The sequence below is a fragment of the Durio zibethinus genome, chromosome 6 (assembly GCF_047325235.1).
Source record: "Durio zibethinus cultivar Kanyao isolate XHJ-2024 chromosome 6, ASM4732523v1, whole genome shotgun sequence".
In the NCBI taxonomy this organism is placed as follows: domain Eukaryota; kingdom Viridiplantae; phylum Streptophyta; class Magnoliopsida; order Malvales; family Malvaceae; genus Durio; species Durio zibethinus.
Window position 1 is genome coordinate 26,644,761 of NC_143167.1, and position 22,320 is coordinate 26,667,080.

Consider the following 22,320-nt stretch of genomic DNA (forward strand, 5'->3'; position numbering starts at 1 on the left):
GATGTACAATTACATTGAAATAGTCTCAAAGATAGTAGACATTTCAATGGTATTCCAATTGTTCAACTTGTAACCTGGCGGACAAAGGTGGACCTATATTTCTTATCCATAACTCTTTTCATCTCTAATTGCATGGATAGACAACTAAGAGAATGCTTCTTTCATGCTTAAGTCTAGATCTTTCTTAAAATATTCATTTGTATCTAGGTACATGGACCTTCAAGGCCTAAAGATATCATAAAGGTGTGAGATGACCATTAGTATAGTCTCTGATTCATACCCTTTAGATCTTGCCATCTTTATTTTATTTCTATTTACTTGTTTTCTTCTTATCTCTTACCTTTTACCTTATAGTCCGGGCTTAACCTCTTACTGTTGTCAACTATTACTGGTGGTTTTCTTATTCTTTTTAAATTTTTACCCAGCCTCACTCCAAGATACCAACCCTTGTTGATAATTTAACTTACCACTATCTTTGAAAAATATTGGTTTTTAGATCCTTCACCAATAGAATTGATCAATTCAAAATATTAATAAAAGCATTCCAAGGTTTCATTAGCAGTTTTCACATATGGGGCATTCAATGGTTGAGTCACAAATATATCATTTTCTCCAAATATTACCACCAATTAATCTTCCATATTGAACTTGATTTTTTGGTGCAAGGTAGAGAGAACAACACTTACCATGTAAATCCATAGCTTTTCCAACAAACAATTATAAGATGGGGAGATTTTCATCACATGAAATTTTACATTAAAAGTGTATAGATCAATCTACAAGGGCATCTCTCTATCTCTTAGAACTTTATGCTTGGTCCCATCAAAAGCTCGAACGACCATATGGCTATTCTTCATATACGAGTAATCAATAGGCAGGCTTATTAGAATTGACATAGGCATGACATTAATGGTAGAGCCATTATTGATAAAAACCTTGGCTATAATATAGCGCTTGCACTTGATAGTGATATGTAAAGAGTTGGTGCTTCCTCTTTCTTTTAGAGGAATCTCATCATCGTTAAATGCTATATAGTTTGGCATTATTAGGTTTCCAGCTAAGTGATTCAAATATTCAATAGACATATTGTGTGCCACATATGTTTGATTTAACACCTTCAGCAAGGCATTCTAGTGCGATTTAGAATTCAACAATAGCAATAATAATGAGATTCATGTTGGCATTTTATTTAATTATTCAACAATACAGTATTTACTATGCCTTACCTATTTCAAACATTTGTAAGCTTTTCTCTTATACTAGCTTTTGACATTCTTCTTCAGGCATCATTTTTGGTTTATTCTATTCTTTCCTTACTTTGGCCTTTTTCTTTCTAGCATTTTCTAGCATTTTTAGAGTATAGCATCTTTCACTTTGGGTTATGCCACCTACACCAGTTATGTTGGCAGCATCAGTCTTAGGTGTATTCTCTTCTTACCCCTAAACTATCATATCACAGTCGTATCTTCATGGCATAATTTTATCATCTTTGTAGAGAAATAGGGTAAGGACTTTAAAAATAACTAACCTAAGGATGAGTTTGTCTATGATCAACTTTGGTTTCTCCCTATAGTAAATTGTTACTGGTCTTGGAACCATTTTTGATGTCTTGTCAGCCATGAACACTTCAGCACTTCTTGAAGCCTCTATTTCTTCATAAAGTTTAATTTGGTAAGAATCTATGAGCTTCTATACATTTTAGCAAAATTGCTCACAAGTTTTAATAGAATGGCTAGTTCTCCCATTATGATATTTGCAATTTTTATCTGAAACATATCTTCCACAATAATTACATGGATCCGCCAGTTGTATCATGCCAGCTTTATACAAAGTATCAAATACTCTGGTCCTCATTTAAAGCATTCACATTATGGTTAGGTAAATGATTACCACTAACATTTGACATCGTTAACCTTTCTGTATCAAAGTTTATCATTCCATCTTTGATTAATTGCTACACCTTATACTTTATGGTAGTACAATTCTCAGTGGAATGACCAGCAATTCCATAATAGTAGTCACAATGAGCTGTAGGATCATACCACTTGGGATAGAGTGCTTGAGCAACTCCAAACAGCTAGGGGCAATTAAGTGGTTATTGTAGAACTCTCGATATAACTTGTATAAGTCATAGGGATTTGGTCAAATACGGGTTTTTCTCGAGTATTTGTAACTCTCGCGAACCACTTGTTGGGTGTCATAACATATTGTAAATCTATAACTAGACTTAACAAGAGGAGTCACCATTAATCTTTTTTAACTAGGTGTGATTGGTCATTTAATGAATCTATCTTTTTAAGGAGCTTCTAAGCTTGACTAAGAGTATCTAAAAGAATAAGTTCTAGTCTATTAATCAGAACATGATTTGAAAGTTCGATTACATATGGAGAAAGTTATAGTACCCTCATATGCCCATCCAAAGATGATACCATTTTATTTTAAATTATCATAAGGTCTTGATTCTAATGATTCTAAATATTAATGTTGAATATTGAAAATAACTTTTAAGATTCTCTATCAATTTGATAAAATTCTTAAAAATATTTTTTCACCTCAAGAGTATTCAAGAATCTCATTTATTTTCTAGAAGAGGCTTCATCGTCAAAAAAATGTTTAATCATTTTTTTTATTTTGGCTTTTTTATTATTATTGAAAATATATCTAATTATTTCACCATTTGGGCTAAATTAAAAATATTCTTACCTAAAAATTTCTTAGATAATCAACCATTTACGATTACTAAGAATTTCATCATCATAATTTATTTTTTATTTTACAAGTTTTATTTCAAAATTTTTTACCATTTGAGCCAATTTAGAAATTTTCTTTTTTGATTTCAAAATTTTCTACCATTTAGGTCTATTTAGAAAAATTTTTTTATTTTTGAAAAAAAAATAATACGATAATTATTTTTTGAAGTTTCATTTAAATTCTTCCACTATTTGGGATAAATCTAAAGAAATTTCTCACCTAAAGATTTCTTAAAAAATTTACCATTTGAAATTTCTAAGAATTTCATTATTGGATAATTGTCAAATATTTTTAACCAAAAAATTTTTATTTGGAAAAGAAGACAATTATTTTTATTAAAATTTTATCTAAATTATTCTACCAATTGGGATAAATTTAGAGAAATTTCTCACTTAGAGATTTTTTAGAAAATTTATCATTTAAAATTTTTAAGAATCTCATCATTGGATAATTGGTATTTTATTCAAAACTTTTTATTAAAATTTGTGTTTTTTTATTTTTTATTTTTTTATTTCTCATTTAGGAATTTTATAGAAATTTACTATTTGAAATTTCTAAAAATTTCATCATTGGATAATTATTATTTATTCTCAAAAAATTTTTATTTTTTTATCTTTTATTTTTTAAAAAAATTTAATCATGTAAAAATACTTATAAATAAATAAATAAATACCAAAAAATAAAAACGGCTCGACTCGACGACTTAGAGGATGCAGCTCGGCTACAGGCAAAGAAAGCGGCTGGAATGTGTAGCTCGCAGCTAGGCTTGGATAAAGCCAAGGATGGGAACGTGGGTTGAAGAGATGGGTCAGCGCTTGGGTCGAGTCACCTGTTGAAAAACATACGGATCATGAGGGTTACTTAACACCAAAATAATGTCATTTCGGGGAGGGTATAAAAGGGTCAAACTCTTTCTTTTCTTAGATTTTTCCCTTTCTTTTTTTTTCTTTTTCTCTTTCTAAAATCAATGAATGACGGTGCCATTTTCTGGGATTTCTCATTGGAATTTGAGAATATCAATGAAAACTTCACCAAAAACTAGAATTTATGCCGAAAACTTCAAATCTTGTTGGGATCTTCATCGAAATTTGGAAAAATTCATTGGAATCTAAAAATTTTTTAGATATTTCCAAAAAAACATTTAATGTTTTTCTTTTTATTTTGCTAATCCTTCTACCTTTTGCTGTATATAATTTTTACCTATTTTCATGTGTGTCTTTTTTTTTTTTGTGTTTTTGCTGCTTGCTATGATATGTATTTATATAATTTTGATTAAGAGAACTCTATACCAGAAAAGAATTATAATTTCCTTTAAATTTCAACTTCAAACCTTAAATCCAACTCAAACTTTATAGTCCAATCAAACAATTTCTTACAAACCCAACCATTTGGTTATTTTATTTTATTTTATTTTCATTAACCAAACAATTAGAACCCTAAATAGATTAGGATGTCTACATTGGGTTAGCAAGATAAATCTGGGGTCTTGTAGAAGGTTGAGTGTTTAGACTAAATATGAAAGCTTGCGGTCTAAAAACAGATTGATATATTGGTGGGTAAAATGGCTTTGGGGCTCGCTAGTATGGATAAAGTGATGTATTATTCACAGTAGGGTAGTATATGGAATAAACTAATGGTGGATAGGGTTGGTAACTTCTAAACTATTGTCTTTCAAAGCTTATAGTTTGACCTTCAATTTTTTTTCTTTGGTGCTTTTTTAGTACTGACTGATAAAATTACGGGCTATATCACTCTAGGACCAAATGTGGGTCATGTATAGCTAAACATACCATCAGCAGCAGAGCCAGTAAGGTTGCCTTATAATACGTGCATTAGCAACTTTTTATATTAGCATAAGTTACCATTTTTTGACAGTTTATGATAATATAGGTCTTTGGACATTTTGTACCATCATATTTTTTGAATTTCGATACTTTAAACTTTAGAGGAATAATGACATCTAGTACTAAACAGAGCTCAGCAACATCCATGAAACCATAAAGACCAATTCCCTCCACTGTTCGTAACTTTTCTTTAAGCATATTCATTTTTTTATTAGTTATTGAGTTTTCCATTGATTTAACCACTTTTGTTTTCTCTCTCTCTTTTGGGTCATCTAGATCAGGGACCTGAATTGGTTGTGCCACCTTCTCAGTAAGACAGGATTTACATAACTTTGGTAATACCCTGGATTTGAAGTCGGTGGCATTCTGGGGTATGTATACCCTACAGGGTATGTGAACTACTCTGGTGGTGCATCTTATCTAGATTGGGCTTGATATGACCTATAACCAGTGGGGTATAAAGGGTCAGTTACTTCTTATGATGGATGGTCTTGCTGGCTAATATTTTCTTCTATACTCTTTCCTTATTCAATTTATTCAAAGCCTCTAAAATCTTATTTAACTCTTCTTCAGGCTTCTCTTAAGGTCTTTTTATCTTCTTGAGACGATTAAAATTTTCTTATTCTATCTATCTAACTCGAGCTCTTATATTATATTAGTAAGTTGATTGTGTGATGTTCTTGCTTGATGGAGCTATCCTTGAGCCTTGAGTACCATAATTTTATCATTATTAGAAATGTTATGCTTTATGTTTGGTATTTTAATGCATAAATGGAATGTACTAATATTTGCTACATAATTATCATTTTATATTAGTACATTTCCATGGATATAGGTATGAGATTTGATTTATCAATAATTAATATGTGAAAAATATGTCTTATATTAAAATGATGCAAATGCTCAATGTTAAACATGACAATGAAAATGATGCATGGAATTAAATGATAATGCAAGCACTAATTGAAATGATGCAAATGCATAAAGTCAAACAAATAAAAAGGTTAGATAATCAATATATCACATAAATTGTTCCTTCTTGTATCTTAACTTCAAGTTACATCTATCAACAGATAGGAAGGGCTCTATCTGAAGGGTGGCCTCTTAAGTGTAGATTATGTCCTGGGTTAAGTGATTTTGGCCACTAAAGGTTTCCAAATTATTTTTTATATCATTGTCGATCATAAACTAATAAGGCATTGCAATCTTCACCATCACAGACTACCAACAAAAATGATTCAATTTGAGTTGGAGTATTTGCTAGCTATTCAGAGATTATCATCTTACAAAAGCATATGTACTTTACTCTCTTTTAAGATGGATAGAGCCTGGGTATCGAGTTCATATAATGCAAATGCATGTGATAATTTGTTTGCAGGAACATAAGATTTTCAAACCTTTATAAATAAAATTAAAGACAGAAAAGGAAACACATTAATAAACAAATAACATAATCATTACAATTTAAAATCATTAGATCAAATGATAGGATAAATTTAAAATGTTGTGGCCTCACTCTCTATTAGTCTCCAATGGAGTCGTCAAACTATTATAACATATATATCCAAAAATCTATAGCTAAACATAATATAAGGAATCGCCATCAATCTTTTTTATTTAGATGCGATTAGCTACTTAATGAATCTATCCTTTAAAGAGCTCCTAAACTTGACCAAGGGTCCCCTAAAAAAATATGTTTTAGTCTATTAATGTTCGAGACATATGGGAAAGGTTATAGCATCCCCACATGCCCATTAAAAGGATGGTATCATTTCATTTTAATTTATTTTAAGGTTTTGATTCTAGTGGTCTTAAATTTAATATTGAAAATAATTCTTAAGATTTCTCATCAATTTGACAGAATTTTTAAAAATATTTTATCACCTTGAGAGTATCTAAGAATCTCATTTATTTTTTTGAAGAAGCTCTATTGTCAAAAAATTTTAATCATTTTTTTATCGAAAATATGTTTAATTCTTCCATCATTTGGGCCTAAATTAAAAATATTTTCTCATCTAGAAATTGCTTAGATAATCATCCATTTGTGATTACTAAGAATTTTATCATCTGAAATTTATTTTTATTTTACAAGTTTTATTTCTAAATTTTTTACCATTTGGGTTAATTTAGAATTTAAACTATTGTTAATTTCCTAATCCTTAGAAAAATAGTATGAAAATTATTTTTTAAAGTCTCATTTAAATTATTCCACTATTTGGGTTGAATTTAAAGAAATTTTTCACCTAAAGATTTTTAAGAAATTTGTTATTTGAAATTTCTAAGATTCTCATCCTTGGATAATTGTCAAAGAATTTTTCCCCACATTTTTAAGTTATATTTTTATAATTTTATTTTTTTTAACTATTATTTAGACAAGAATACAATTACTTTTATCTAAATTTCATTTAAATTAGTGCACCATTTTAGAAAATTTAGAGAAATTTCTCACCTAGAGATTTCTTAGAAAATTTGTCATTTGAAATTTCTAAAAAATCTCATCATTGGGTAATTAGTATTTTAATTCCAAAATTTTATTAAATTTATTTTTTTTTATTTTTTAAAAATTAAAACAAATATTAATTATTATTATTATTATTATTATTGAAACTTTATCTAAATTCTCCTTCATTTGAGACAAATTTAAAAAAAAATTTCACCTAAGAATTTTATAGAAATTAAGCTTTTGTAATTTTTAAAAATTTCATCATTGGATAATTATTATTTATTCTAAAAAAAATTATTAATGTTTTATTTTGTTATATTTTTTTTAATTTTCTTTTCTAATTTTTTTTAAAATTTAATAATGCAAAAATATTTTAAAAATAAATAAAAAAATAAAATAAACCAAAATAAGTACCGGCTCGACTTGGCTGGTGCGTGTGGTTCGGCTGTAGGAAGGAAAAATGGCTGGAACAGCTTTAGAAGGTGGCTTGACTTGATTGGAGGGACAACGGTTGGAACAGGTTGCAAATCGATCGTGCCGTTAGCCAAATTGGGCTGGTGGAAACAACAGATCCTAGGCTGAATTAAATGTTAAAATGGTGTCATTTTAATTGGCTATAAAAGCCAAACTTATTTTTTTCTTCATATTTCATTTCTGCTCTCTCTCTCTTTCTTCCTTTTCTTTCCCTCTCTCTCTCTAAAATGAAGAATGCCAATTGAATAGCTCGTCAGATTCTGAAAACTTAAGCTGAAATCTAGGTTGTGTCGCCTAGATCTTCAAGTTTCGTCGAAAACTTTATTGAAAATTAAAAAAGTTCGTTGGAATCTGAAAATTTTTTTAAATTTTTCGAAAAAAAAATAAAATAAAAAATCACCAAGCTTTTAGAACTCCTGCTAAAGACTCTTCTAAAAATTTTAGAGTTGATTACTCCTTTTTTTTTTTAATTTCTGTGTATATCTATTTTGTTTGCTAGTCTCTTTGTGTGTTTTATTGTTTGATTTAGGTTTTTATTTATAGAGATTTAATCATAAGAACCTTAAGCTAAAAAGAATTTCAATTACTCTTCAATTCTGACTTCAAACTTGTCCGACACAAACTTTACAATCCAAACAAATAATTTCATACAAAATCAAACACTTGATTTTCCTTTTAATTTTATTATTATTATTATTATTTTATTATTTATTTATTTAACAAATTAGACAGTTACAACCCTAGACAAATTTGACTGTCTCCAATCTACAAACCACTAAGATTAAGTTGTAAATACAAAAATAAAGCCTCTTCATCCCTGCTGACTTGGTCCATCATCTTCGTTAGTCAGAGGGTCACAGCCAACGAAAGAATTGGCTGAGTGCAACTGTAGAAGATTTAGAGTTGGCTGGTAATGCAAGTGAGGATCTGAAGGTGAAGAACTTGACATACCCTTAATCAATGGAACCATAATTGATGGCGGTGTCATCCCTCAAATTCACAACACTCTTATCAACAAGTTCTCCAACTATTAAAAACTATAAGTCTCTCTTGATCATTAACTGAAAAAGCTTGGAAAAATAGGTTTTGGCGTATATTTGCTGATTGGTTGATAATTGATTATATTTTTTCCTGTTTGTTACCAGTAACCACAGGATTGCTAGGTTGATTTCTAAGGATAGATTGTATTTGGAAGTGTTTTATTCAATTTCGGGTTTTCCAATTTTTCTTCACTTTTTTCCCTTTTCTTTTCCAGGAGACCAGCTGTTTGCTGGTTGTGATTAAAACCTTGTTAGTATTGGAAATTAGTTCATGAACAAAGGCTAAACATTTGGGATACTTTGTTGAGATTACTACATATATCACACAGATGTCACCTATTTCTGTATAAATTGCTTGGAGGATCCAGGGAACATTTTAATTTCTGAAAGAGTATTAATCATCTGGTAGAAATTATATTCACTTCGGAACTGGTTAATTTGCCCTACATGAAAAGTTAGCCAAATTAATCTGCAATAGAACATGATCAGATCAAATCTCAAAAATGAGATTTGATAGAGCATAAGCAAGATACATGTAGACTGGAGGCATACGCAGATTGAGCAAAAACGGCCTAATTGCAACTATCTTTCAACAAATAAACAAGTTACACAAAATTCTAATCCCAGTCAACACCAACCAGTCTCTCCCTAAAGAAACAAATTGCAATAAAACAACAGAGACAAGTAGAGTTCATCACCTGGAGATCAATCACTAATCTAGTGCAGGAAAAAGAAAATGGTAAAGGATTCTAGATAGCTGAAACCTTTGGAACATCAACTGGGAATTGGTGGATCTCATCCATCCATGGGTTTTTCTCCTTGGCTGGATTTATGGTCCGCAGAGCCTTCCAAACTGCACTGTTGCACTTGAACCCTGAACCGAATGCTATTTGCCATGTTCTGTCTCCTTTCCTAACCCTCCCTTTGGCTTCTGTATAAGCCAATTCATACCAGAGAGAGCTGCTTGAAGTGTTTCCAAATCGGTATAATGTCATTCTTGATGGTTCCATATGCCAATCTGAGAGTTGCAAGTTCTTCTCCAACTCATCCAGTACAGCTCTCCCACCAGCATGAATGCAGAAATGTTCAAAAGCTAATTTGAAGTCTGGGATGTACGGCTTCACCTTCATCTTGAAAAGTTTCCTTGCAACTAATGTGGCAAAGAAGAGTAACTGCTCAGACATTGGCAGAACAAGAGGACCAAGGGTCGTGATATTGGTCTTCAAAGCATCCCCAGCAACTGCCATCAGATCCTTTGATAAAGAAACTCCAATCCTCCCAGTAGAATCCTCTTTTTGTGTAACACAAGTGAAGCATTTATCATCCGCACCTTTGTGGGTTCGAACAGTCTGGACCAATCTATACTTGGACCGCCATCCATCAGACCTCTTATTGGAAAGTAAAATTGCAGCCCCTCCCATCCGGAACAGGCAATTGGAAACAAGCATGGACCTTTCATTCCCAAAATACCAATTTAATGTAATGTTTTCCATGCTAATGACCAAAGCATAGGAGTTTGGATGTGCTAGAAGAAGATCTTTGGCAAGATCAATGGATATCAAACCAGCACTACAACCCATCCCACCTAGATTATAACTAATTATATTCCCTCTAAGATTGTAATGATTAATTACCATTGCAGATAAAGATGGTGTAGGATTAAACAAGCTACAATTGACAATCAAAATTCCAATATCTTTTGGTTTCAAACATGTTTTCTCAAAAAGCTGATCAAGTGCACCAAACATAACAGTCTCTGCCTCTTTCCTTGCCTCTGCCATGCATGGATTAGGAGGAACTCTTAAAACAGCTTCAGGGAGATAGGTTGATTCCCCAAGACCAGACCTCTCAAGAATTTTTCTTTGAAACTCAAGGTTTTCCTCAGTGAAAGTACCAGTCAAACGAGACCTTTCCATGAAAATCTGCCTGGTGCATTTCCTAGCATCATCTGGCTTGTAGCATGAAAAATCAACAAGGAAAACAGGACGAGGACGAGTAAGGAAATAAAGGGTTGAAAAGAAAACGAGAAGGGCTGAACATAGTATCACAGAAATTAGATTAAAACGAAGATGGTCCCAAAGATCATGGAGATCTTGAAGGGAGAATGTGGAGAGTTGTGCAGCAATGACTACAGCAAGAGGGGTTAAAAATATGTACATTCCATGAGTTATAAGATAATGGTAGCCAAGCTTAACGTATTTCAGTTTCACAGATTGCTTGAAATCAGGAAGCTTGTAAGAAGTTGATTTTGGAATCAAGGGTGTGCTTGGATAGGATTCAGACATCTTTTTTTTTTTTTTTTGTTCCTTTCTGGTGGGGATTTGACAAGATGGGTTGTCTGTTTAAAACAAATGGACAATAATTTACAGAAAAGTACGAAGTTTAGATGAAACAGTAGTGAAGAGAAGGAGAATGCACTTGTGAGGAATTTATAATGATGAAGCAGAAGTCAAACAAAAGGCCAAGTAGTTGAGTTTGGATGAAGATTTCCAAGGATTTTCAGGAGCAAGAGGGAATTATAATAAATTGTAAGTGGTTTACCGAAATTTCAGACTGTCAAGAAAGGTCCTTTGAGGCACTAAAATCAGACAATGCAGCTCTTAGTAGCTTGTGAATCCCTGCAAAAGTGAAAAAGGAAAGTTCATCCATCAGAAAGAAACTAAAAAACCAAACTTTTTAGCAGCTACGCATATACAAAAATGCTGATTTTGGGAATCTAGATGAGATCCAAAAGGGAAACAAAAATAAGTAAATGGAGAGACCTTTCAAGCATTAGAAAGAGAGGAAATGTGGGAAATCCAGATGAAGAAACTGACCTTAGAATATGAAATAGTATGAGAGAAAGAGACCTCCTTTTATGCTTTTGGAGTTTAGAAATCAATGAGACAGAAGAGAGGCTTAGCTAAAAGCTTGCTTTATTTAGGTCCACTTAGAGTTTGAAACTTGGCAGTTTTCTTATTTGGACTCGACAGGAACTTGTGGCCTGTACTAAAGGGTAAAAGCTCATGTGTTCATGATTTGATTATTTTAATGTTTGTTTAAGGTAAAAATAATTTAGATTTTTAGAGAGAATTCTTTGAATTTTAATTCTCTTTCAGAATAAAAGATGTTCCTTTTTGGTCTTTTATAATTGATCACTACGTTGAGAGGTAATTTCTTCTTCTTTTTTTTTTGTAAATTTTTTTTCCTTTTTATTTTAAAAATTAGAATTAAGGTTCTTTGAATTACTTGAATAGATTGTTTTAAAAATAGAATGCATATTTAATGTTTTTGCTCTGTTAATCAATTATTTAGAGCAGAAATTTTCACTTTATTCTTATAACTTTAAACGTATAAATTTAACTTAAGAGCACATGCAATGCAATGCAATGCATGTGCAACAGTTGTAATTTATTATCATTAACTTAAGATTAAGTTATATTTATTTCGAATTAAAAAATATGCTACTTCCCTCCCTCTCTTCACCTTTATACCCAAAGGATGAATTGCAATGGATGGTTTGAAGGTTGCCAGTATTTGAATTTTAAGTGTGTAGTTAAATTTTTAATATTTTATTAATAAATCATATAATGATTGGTATAATACGTAATTTTATTTAAATTTTTAATAATAGAGGAAGCCATTGGATTATGGCATCAGCTTTTGTTGAAGTATCCAATAAAAATTTTATATTTTTTGTAATTTAGTATAATATGATATAGTTTAACTAAATAAATTTTATAAGAATTTTAGAAATCGTGATAAGATCAATAGAACATGAGTTAAACATTAAAAATTTTAAAAATTAGCAAGGAGAATAAAAAAAAAAAAAGACGAAAACAGTTGAACAACTCAAAGGCCCAAAAACAAGGCACGATAACGGTGGACCACTACCGAAAGCAAAAGAACAAGACACTCAATATCTACCTCGTTTTGTCTGAAAATTTTTTGTCCCACAAGCCTGGACAGGACAACACACTGTTTACTTGTTCTACATTTGATTGTAATTACGTACCGTTTGATTCTATGTGTCTTTCTTTCAGTCTACCAAACTTGCATTAAATATATAAGATAATATTAATGCATCATACTTTTATTTTTCTAAAGTAGGAAAATTAAATTATCAAACCAAAATATAATAAAAGAAAAATTAGATGGTACCCTTTTATGATTTTACTATTTTAATTTTTAAGAAAAAAATAATACTAATATATTTAATCACTCACCTTTTACATTCTATTTTTCCTATCATGTTTTCTTATCTACACGCTACAAAGGTCATAATTATGATGACCCAAGTGTAATCCATAATCATATATATATATATATATATATATAAGAAAAGTATGGCTTATATGTGTATCATACGAGTATCTAATAATCATTGGGGAAGAAAAAAGGGAGAGAAGGGGAGAATGTAGCAACAGAAAAAAAAAATGAAAAAATAGGAAGATGTCGGTGAAATGAGATGTAAAGCGAGTTGTTGTCAGCTCCTCGCTCTAATCTAATGGCGCAGGTAAAAGAGGGAAAAACAAAACGCGAAGGTAAATAAATCTGGTCCACCTTGCGTAAGTGGAAGTGTCGATGCTTCATTTTCAGCGAGTCACGTGCAAACCAAACAAACCACTCTGGATTTTTACTGCTAAAACTCAGAGAGCATAGCTCTTTCAAGTTTCAAGTGCCCAACCAGCGTGCCAGGACCCAGCCAAGGTAAGTGAATGCATTATGCATCACGTTTATAAACAGATTTAGCAGGACAAGTTGTTGGAAGAGAAACCATCTGCCCTCACCCTGGCTAGAAACGGGATAAAAAGGATCCCACTTACATAATTATGACGCAGATAAACAATATGGAGAAAGCTTGAAGGCTCAAGTGCGACAGCAGAGCCTCAACATTGTCATTATCGACAAGAAAAGAATATGCATGCTGTGACTAAGGACCGTAACTGATACATTAATACTCACAAGTTATTCGGGTTCAATTCGAAAAAAACTCAAATTCGGTTCGATTATTGTCGAGTCGAGCTCGAGCTCGAGTAACTCGACTTATCGATTGAGTCAAATTCGAGTATTCTTATATCTGACTCGAGTAGCTCGCGAGCCTAATCGAACTTTTATATTTAAATATATTTTTATTATTTTAATTAATAAAATATTTCGAGTCCGAGTTCGAGTTCAAATTCGAACATGAATAATCGAACTCTTGTCGAATATACGAATCGAACTTATTTTTACATATTAATCGAGCTTAATCGAACGAGCTCGAGTAGCTCGAATTCGATCACGAATCGAGCTCGAGCTTGAAAAATAAAACTCGATCGAGCTCGAATCGAGTATTGAGCCCCGAGTTGTGAGTCGAGCTCGAGCTTGAGCTTCTCACTATTTGACTTGGCTCGGCTCGTTTACACCCCTATCTGTGACGAGCAAAGGTACAAAGAAATGAACCAAATCTGCCAGCCCCAAGCCTGTGAGCTGCTGAAACTAATCCAACTATTGTAAACAGATGGAGTCGAGGAAAAACCTATATTTACGCCGACGAGTATACCACCAAGTTACATTAAGGAATATTATGAAGGAAAAAACTACAACTAGGAGGATCTGGTAATACTTTTTCTCATTTAAAATTGCCTATTGATGAAATTAATCTATCCAATTGTAATAAATAAACAAATTATATAATACACAAATAATAGTACAAGGATAAGAGAGAAAGATGAGGCAAAAACTGAATCTTGAGAGAGCTAGTATTACAAACCGCAAATAGAAAAAACCCTTGCTACACTTAACTTTTAGGGTCGTAATTGATCTAGTCTTTTGTGAATGCCAATTCTGATGCCAATGCAATATGATCACTACCCCATTTCTGAAAAACCAGACCAAAAAAAAAAAAATATTTATTATATAAAGTACAATCTAGTAAAATCTACACTGAAATACACCCGCTAGATTAAAAACACAGAAATTCAAAATTGCTACAAAAGTTGGGACATGTAATAGATATCTTACATTTTAACATAAAAAATAATCAATCAAATTTGAATCCAAATCTTCGGTTTTCTTTTATTTCTAATTAAAGTCAGTATCAATCCTTATTTATTTTAGTATTATCATTTCCCAAAAGCATTGTATGATATATAATCATATTAGTAGAGAAATAGAGCTTCCGTATAAACTAGTTTCACTATCATACCTTTGTTGGGAATCCTGGCGTCCATTGCATAGCATGTCTCGGAATTGGAGCAAGCACCCTTACAGTCTGGAGACCTTCAGAACGCCTGAAAGTCAGATCAGTGTAAAAGATATAATTAATTCTAATCCGCATATCAACACTATTTTATAACCTGTATTTTTTAAATGAAAGTACAAAAGCTAGTGGTTTATTTCAATTGACTAGATTAAACTCTGAAAAAAGTAAGATAAGGGCTCATATTAAAATCTTCATTAATATTAATGAATGCAGAACAATGAAAACAAAACATATTCCTTGGATAGCATATCTAAATTTCATACTATACCCTTAGGGGGAGGAGGATGGGGGAACCATGCTTGCTGTTACCCCTCCTTAGGAAGTGGGTAGGGTCTGAGGTTAGAATTTCCATTCCCCTTAAACTTCTTTGTATGTACCAAAATGAAAGGGCGATGACTTTTCAGACACTAGATCCAAGTCAAATGCGTCCATAGTTTTACAAGGAAGAACATAAGAATGCTGCAACTTTATTAGTCTACATCTTTGTGATGACTCTCAAATATATCCACATCACAAGTATAACATTAGATGTACTTACCATATGTAATCAACTGTGCCCAAAAAACGCCTGTTGTAACTAGTCACAAGAGGTTCTCCATCGGAGTCTCTTGTACCTGGATGATCCTGCAAAGTTGGGGAAAAAACTCCAAATTTTAATTCATTTATAGTCATTATGCTTGCAGATATCTAATCACTGAAAAGACTGAAAAGCTCCACAATGATCCACCTTAACTTCTGTATATGTACTTTTAAGCTGCAGCGGGTGCTCCAGGAAATTGCAGTCCTCATTGCCAGTAGCAGTTGCTATTTCCATTGGGCTCCATACTGATGGATCATAAGCAGCCTGCTCAAGTTCAGCACCTTCAGAATCCAAGGAAGGTGATAAATCATCTAGAACTTTGTCGCTTGAAAATGGAAACTGAGAGTTCTGGGAACTGAAAAATTCCTTGGAAGAATGATCCCAATCTGACGTTACTGATTGACTAGAGTCCGTTGGATAGACATCGTCATTACCATATAATGCAGTAACGAATGCCTTATTGTCTTCAACAATGCTTCCACCTTCTACCATAGTTTTGCTAAGCCCTTCAAGAGACAAATTATCCATTTTTTCTTCTACTTCAATATCAATGACAGTAGATAGACCTGAGAAGTCAACTTGAGAAGGAATTGAAGGCCCAATCCTGTCATTATTAGCAACTGACTGTGATGACTGACTGCTTGAGATCCCAGAAGGAAGAACTTCAACTGAATCAAGAGAGTGGGTCTGGCATAATTGCCCAGTTGAAGAAACCTCTGACTTGCAGGTATTCAAGAACTCACAATTGGTTCTGACCCTGTTAGAATGATCATCCATAACGGTGTCATCAAATCCTGTGCCTTTATTAGAATGGATGGTGACATCTGTTTCTATATGCTCCATCTCAGTCGCGTTAGAGCACACATTTTTAGGACCGGAAGTATTGGCAGGAGCAAATCTTTGCATGTCATCATCCATCTGATCTATAGGAAATTTTCCTTTACTGTGACAACATCTTGAACTTTTCTTGAAGTTATGAACTGGAATAGAGAATTGTGATCCAGTTTCACCTTTCGTAACATCAACTGCATTATGCTGAGTTTCTGTGGTCACCTCATCACATTGTGCACTGTCATTGCCTCCTGTTTGCAAATTGTTGCAGGACACATCTGCCAAATCCTGTGTTGTCTCACTAGACTGAGACAAGTTTATAGAAGCATCTTTCATATTTCCATCTAGGTTATTTTGTTTCTGTGTATCAGAGGGAGAATCATTCTTATCCATACCAATTTCCTTGATATCTACTGGTGGAGGAACTCGTACTGAAATATCACCAGACTCAGCCCTGTTGCAAGCTTTTCATCTTCAATAATCACAGTATACCCAAAAGTCATTCAAGTGTAACAAGAAGACACTAGTACAGACCTTACCCTGAATTAGGATTATATGACCTTGGTGGAGGAATTTCAGCAGAAGTTTGTCCTGATACCTTATCTCTGCCCACTCCTGACAAATCCAACTGCCCCAAACAATATAATTACAATCTTACTAGATCATCCATCATGGAAATAAAGAGAGAAAAAATAATTTATTTACCTTCTGCTCTGAGATAAAGTTGTACAATGGACTCTGTTACAAAAATAAAAGTTTTAAAAGACAAATATGAACAGACATAAACCATGTGGATAATGCTTAACTAACGCTTAAGTTGTAAAAGAAGTGATAACCTTGGGAGTACAATTAAAATCCCCACAAAGAACAACTGGAGCATCATCCCAACTCTTTGAAACAGCATGAGCTCTTTCTAGGAGCCTCCTAACCTGTTTGAAGGAAACAGAGGCATGAAGGTTAGAATGACTATTACAATCATAAACTGTTGCTCAGAGTTGGGTAGAAATGTTGAACGTGGATGTTTTCACCTTTTCCTAAACTTGTTTTTGGAGCATCATACCCATGTCCATTTTGACATGTCAGATATGAGTTTGACACAGGCCCATTTGGAAAAATAAAGAGTCAAAGCAGCATAGCATGCAGACATAAAATATATTGAGGCCAACGTGGCAATGTGAAAGAAGAAAGGGCATGTGCATGCAGGGGCAGGTAAGGTTGGGAAGGGAAGAAATATTTGCATGTCTGGGTGTGTCGAGGTAAACATAGAACAAACAACGCTGAAGATTACTCAAAATTTATGACCTCTAGGTTATCCAAATTTGGTTCTATTAGCATTATATTTAGGGTTTCTATGCCAAATTGGCAAAGGTATCAGAAGTATACAGTATCAAGAAGCAAGATAAGGTTCAGAAAAAGCAACTTAGTCTACATGCACACAAGGCAGAACTACTCATGTCAAATTTGAACAGGCATGGAGAGAAAGAATTTGACTTGGCAGATTAACCTCAGGTTTTACAAAATGCACTGCGATCAATCTTGAAAATCTGGCAAATAAGCAGAAAGACTGATCCTTGTAGTGAAGTTGGTTTAATCAGGAATGAAGGCCTCCAACAAGGAGGTGACAAGAAAAAAGCATTCAGAAAAGGTGGAAAAAAGAACATGATAACCAGCTCCAGAAAAGTGAATACCTGGCCAAGCTTAATTTCTCCTCTTCTAGGATTATATAGCACGTGAATGTTACAAATGACAACTTTATTTGAATTTGCAGAGCTGCAAATAAATGTTAATCTTTTTTTAAGAATTGAAATGATAAGAAAATTCAATGTTTTTATAACAGAAAAGCATATATTGCATACACAAGCAAAAGACCAAATTCTATGTTACTTAACATTAAGTATCATAATGAGAAAACACAGGTACTAGATGAAAAATGATAGGCAATGACTGGATTTAACTCTTTGTTTGAGTACGTGATATCATTTTTTGGGGGGTACATATGATCTCATGCTACACAATAGCCAACTCATACATTTCACCCTTCTCTTCCCAAGAACCCGAGACCTCTAAGTTGGAGTTTCAAATTCTTAGCCTCGGAGGTTTCCCCTTGGGGACTCAGGGCATATTATTGTTGAATATAAATACTTGTTTCAAGATATAACTTTACAAGAAAATTTCATCTCAAGTATAAATATGAAACAATTACAGGTTATTTTAAATACGTTTTGAGAAATATGTATTAAACAATTCTAAACCATAAAACTTATTACCTTTTTAGTGGAGCTGCAGTATTTTCAGGGGTACTTTGGCTCAACAACTGTTAGGGAAAGAGTAAACAAATAGAAGTCAAGGCATGGGCATATAACCATGTCATGGAAAAGAAAGAAAGGATGAAACCCAACCACGAAAACCATATTAAAATTCACAGTTCCATTCGAGGTTGAACTAAAAATGTGTAGCATACCTCAAGCACACATATCTGGGCAACATTATGCCGAAGTTCATGCTTGTTGAACTCTATATATTCTTCATGAAGCAACTTGAACCTAATAAGAAGATCATCAAATGAATCATTATGCAACAGTGCCAAATAAATATGTGATTAGGGGTCTTATCTGATAGCACCAACAAGGAGTTATTTCATACTCTGAAAATAAAGAAATGTAGAAAGAAAAAGAAGAAGAAGAAGCTATCAAAATCTTGAAATTTGCAAAAAGCCATGAAAGATCCAGGCAGCTTATCAACACCAATCGGGCAATTATACACTTGACCGGTAACTTGGCATATAGCAAGGGGTCGTAATAAAAACTATGCGAGTACATCAATATCCTTCCTTGCAAATAGACAATTGAAAGGAATGTTGACTGTGTTAATAAATGGAAATGTGATGCATTAAAATACCTTACCGTTAGGGGACTTTTGCTACAATAAACATCCTTGATGAAGTTTTGCTAATGTAGCCACTTGTTTTGTAATAGTGGTAGATAAATTTATGAATACTGTTTAACCTGAATCTATGACCTATTACTAGGGAGAAAAAACAAAAGGCACACTAAAGAAGTATCTGTAGCGTGAAGCTTAAAATGAGAAAATATATAACTGTTGCAACAGTAAAGTGGACAGCTAGCCTCCTGCTTAAGATGATAATCGAGATAATTGATAAGACTCGTGCAGCAAATAAAGAAAGTATCAATTCACCAGTCAGTAAATTAGACCTCACTGCTGGCCATTATAGACTAATAAAAGGTGAAGGTATAAGTACCCTGATGTTCGCCAAAAGATAGCACAGCCATCAATCGCATTGCCAGTTCGCATCTGTGAAATGGCCCAACAAAAGTCAGAATCTATTTTCCAGAGCAAAGCATCAAATATAATTCTATAATATGGCTTCTCAAAATCTGATACACATACTAATAATGGAAACAGCTTCAGACATGGATGCATGGCTTTGTGCCAAATACACATGGAAAAGGGTATTCAAAGTAAGGATATAATTTTGTCCCTCAAAATCATTTGACAACAAACCTTCCAAATGCCGCTATATCCCCTGGACTTCAATTGCTCCTCCAAGTCATGAAATTTATCGACCTCCTGAACTCATAGTAAAAGGAAACATATCATTTCAAGATTAAAAGATAATACACACAGTCAACCACCAATCAAAACAGACACAAAATTCTCACTTAAAAATAAATATGCATTTTCAGCCAATAAATCAGCACTCATGTAGAAACCTTGAATACATCACCTGAGGAAGTGCCCAATTTGAATAGGCTTATCTCAATCCAAAGAAGGGAGGAGAACAATAGCCTAATGGCATGTGATGACACTATTAACAGTGTGGGATTCATTTCAAGATGAATAATAAAAAACTGATCTAAGATCCTGGCAAGTTGCTGAAAAAACACAAGATTTTAACATGGTGATCTTAAGTGCAAACCTCAGAATGGAGGCTGTTGGGTTTATGGTATGGGAGACAGCTCGAACACCCCTCCCAAAACCAAAAAAAAAGGGAGGGGGGGGGGGGGGGGGGGGAGGAAATCCCTGCCAAAGTATAATGAATATAAACCCAAGCACACATGTCCTACCACGATTGCTTTTACTATAAGAATAGTAGCAGCTACAGTCCTTGGGTCACTAGTGACCACACCTATTTACAACCCATCTATTCTCAAAAAGGTTCAAAAATTTATCAATGGTGGAAGTATGCAGAAAGTAAACTGAAGCAGATATACAAAAACAGTCCCAAAAAAAAAAAAAAAAACTTTAAGTGAGGTGCTAACAACTAAAACTCTGAAAGTACTACCTATACATTAAACTGATTATAGGTACCAGAAGCTTCTACTTATCAATCATTTTCAAGATAAAAATAATCAAATTACAGAGCTTCCATATTTTGTTTGCATGTATGAAACTTCATTCGGTTGCGGATTACAATAGGGTAATAACAAATAACCTGAAAGCACATAATATCTGCTGACCATAGTCCGAGCTCAAACATTAAATTCCTCTTTCTCCATTCCCAATGCATCATATGGTAAGGTATATGAAAGTAAAGATTCCGATGGGTACTAGCAAGGTAATCCGCCAATATATTATACGAAAGGACAATAAATCTCTCTGCAAATGATATATACACATTAACAAACTTCATTAAAGTTAAACCAACTAAAACTAAATGGACTACCCCTTAATTTGGTTTCTACTTTTACCACTTACTTTCTGCTATTTTCTTTTGGTTTCTCAAATTTTTGATACAAGGAAAAAGAAAATTATAAAAGAAAAAAATACACTTTGATAAAATCAAGAATTTGCCTTTCAAAAAGTTAAAATTTTAAATTGTAATTTTCTTTTTTTAAGTAACAAAAGCAATAAAAAAAACAGAGAGATTAAAATGAGTGATGATACCAGAATGCCGAGGCGGTGGAATTTCTGCGTACTCCCATTCCCGATAATCCCAGGGCTTGGTATTGCGAGGCCGGAAGGGCCGAGCAGCTTGATTTTGATCAAACGGTTGACGTGGCTGTTGATAACGGTTGTACGGATGAGACGTAGGTGGTTGGCGAAACTGCTGCTGGCTTTGGTTATAAGAAGACGGAGGCCTAGGGTTATAGCGGAATTGCTGAGGCTGAAAGGAGGTTTGATTGGAGAAACTTCCTCCACGGAAGCCGGAGTTCGTTTCTCGTACAGAGTCAAAGTGCGAGTCTCCTGTGGCTATCTGGCGTCTTCCACCGCAATCGGCTCGGTCGGAGAAGCCTCTGCCCCATTGGTTGCGAACATCTCGACGCTGTTAAAGTTAGAAAATTAAATGTTAGTGCATATAGTTGAATATATAATATCCAGAGCAATATGTTTTGCGAAGTGATGAAGGTGGTACAGGACGGTGGAAAGAGGACATGACGGCGGTGTCAACGGTAGCGTTGGCGTCGAGGAGCTTGAGACGGCGAGAAGAAGAAGAACGCCACATCGAGTGAAAAAGTTCCAGTTAAGTGGACTTAAGGTCTTTTGTAACGATGTAAAAATTAGATACCTGAGGGTTCACCGTGTATACCTTACCACCGATCCCACTCTACTCTAATTAATTTAAAGATTAATATTACATAACTAAATTTTATTCAACCCCTAACTTTAATATTATTTAAATTAATATTCAATTGTTTATAATATGTGCCTTTAAATTGAAATTTCTAAGAAATCTGTCTATATACTACTAATCTTCTATAATATTATATCACCGATAAATTGACAAAAAAGCCGAATAAAAATATAAATTTAAAGGATATACAAGTCTTTTTATTTTAAATAAATGACTAACCATTTAGAAAAAAAAAAAAAAAAAAAAAACTCACTCTTTTTCCTTTAAAAAAAATAGTATTATCTTGAAAAAATAGATTTCTTATTTTACAAATCATTATTTTTTTAATTTTTAATTTATTCTTAACCCTTAATTTTTATATATTTAATTCACGACATTATGCTTTTTAAATCTTTTTAAATTCATAATTTTTAAAAATTTAATGAATATGTATGTAATATGAGTTAGTATATCAAATTTTTATTATAACACGGTTGACTAAATTGATATCCAACTTAGACTAAAATATTAATAATAAATATGTAATTAGAGATATTTT

General features: G+C 33.0%; 1 protein-coding gene and 1 pseudogene across 7 annotated transcripts; both read right to left on the reverse strand.

The window, feature by feature from the left end:
* Positions 1-9,109: 9,109 nt before the first annotated feature.
* On the reverse strand, positions 9,110-11,439 carry LOC111284803 (3-ketoacyl-CoA synthase 11 pseudogene; annotated as a pseudogene). 5 transcript variants are annotated; one of them, XR_016342963.1, is made up of 3 exons: positions 11,369-11,398; positions 11,094-11,170; positions 9,110-10,504 (listed from the first exon to the last, which is right to left on the reverse strand). The product of XR_016342963.1 is annotated as a 3-ketoacyl-CoA synthase 11 pseudogene, transcript variant X5 (transcript). The 5 variants fall into 5 exon arrangements; XR_016342962.1 differs by having other exon boundaries at positions 9,110-10,500; positions 11,315-11,371; XR_016342961.1 differs by lacking the exon at positions 11,369-11,398 and adding an exon at positions 11,315-11,364.
* A 2,687-nt stretch (positions 11,440-14,126) lies between these two features.
* Positions 14,127-21,747, reverse strand: LOC111284802 (DNAse I-like superfamily protein). 2 transcript variants are annotated; one of them, XR_016342958.1, is made up of 16 exons: positions 21,564-21,747; positions 21,095-21,473; positions 20,643-20,806; positions 19,712-19,777; positions 19,449-19,501; positions 18,651-18,732; positions 18,457-18,503; positions 17,878-17,959; positions 17,026-17,118; positions 16,895-16,927; positions 16,729-16,817; positions 15,506-16,643; positions 15,317-15,402; positions 15,047-15,185; positions 14,722-14,806; positions 14,341-14,394 (listed from the first exon to the last, which is right to left on the reverse strand). XR_016342958.1 is itself a non-coding variant. In XM_022873761.2 (15 exons), exons 1-15 carry the CDS (start codon positions 21,651-21,653, stop codon positions 14,338-14,340), a joined length of 2,544 nt encoding a protein of 847 aa, XP_022729496.2. In that variant the 5' UTR covers positions 21,654-21,745; the 3' UTR covers positions 14,127-14,337. The 2 variants fall into 2 exon arrangements, 1 of the variants encoding a protein (XP_022729496.2); XM_022873761.2 differs by lacking the exon at positions 15,047-15,185 and having other exon boundaries at positions 14,127-14,394; positions 21,564-21,745.
* Positions 21,748-22,320: the final 573 nt, after the last annotated feature.

What these genes read in the sequence shown, in the direction of transcription:
- LOC111284802 (XM_022873761.2), bottom strand. Translation starts at nt 21,653, where the DNA reads ATGTGGCGTTCTTCTTCTTCTCGCCGTCTCAAGCTCCTCGACGCCAAC. An exon ending in TCCACCGCCTCGGCATTCTG is followed by an intron (nt 20,807 to 21,094) that starts GTATCATCACTC and finishes TATCATTTGCAG; the next exon opens with AGAGATTTATTGTCCTTTCG. An exon ending in ACTTTATCTCAGAGCAGAAG is followed by an intron (nt 16,818 to 16,894) that starts GTAAATAAATTA and finishes TGTTTGGGGCAG; the next exon opens with TTGGATTTGTCAGGAGTGGG.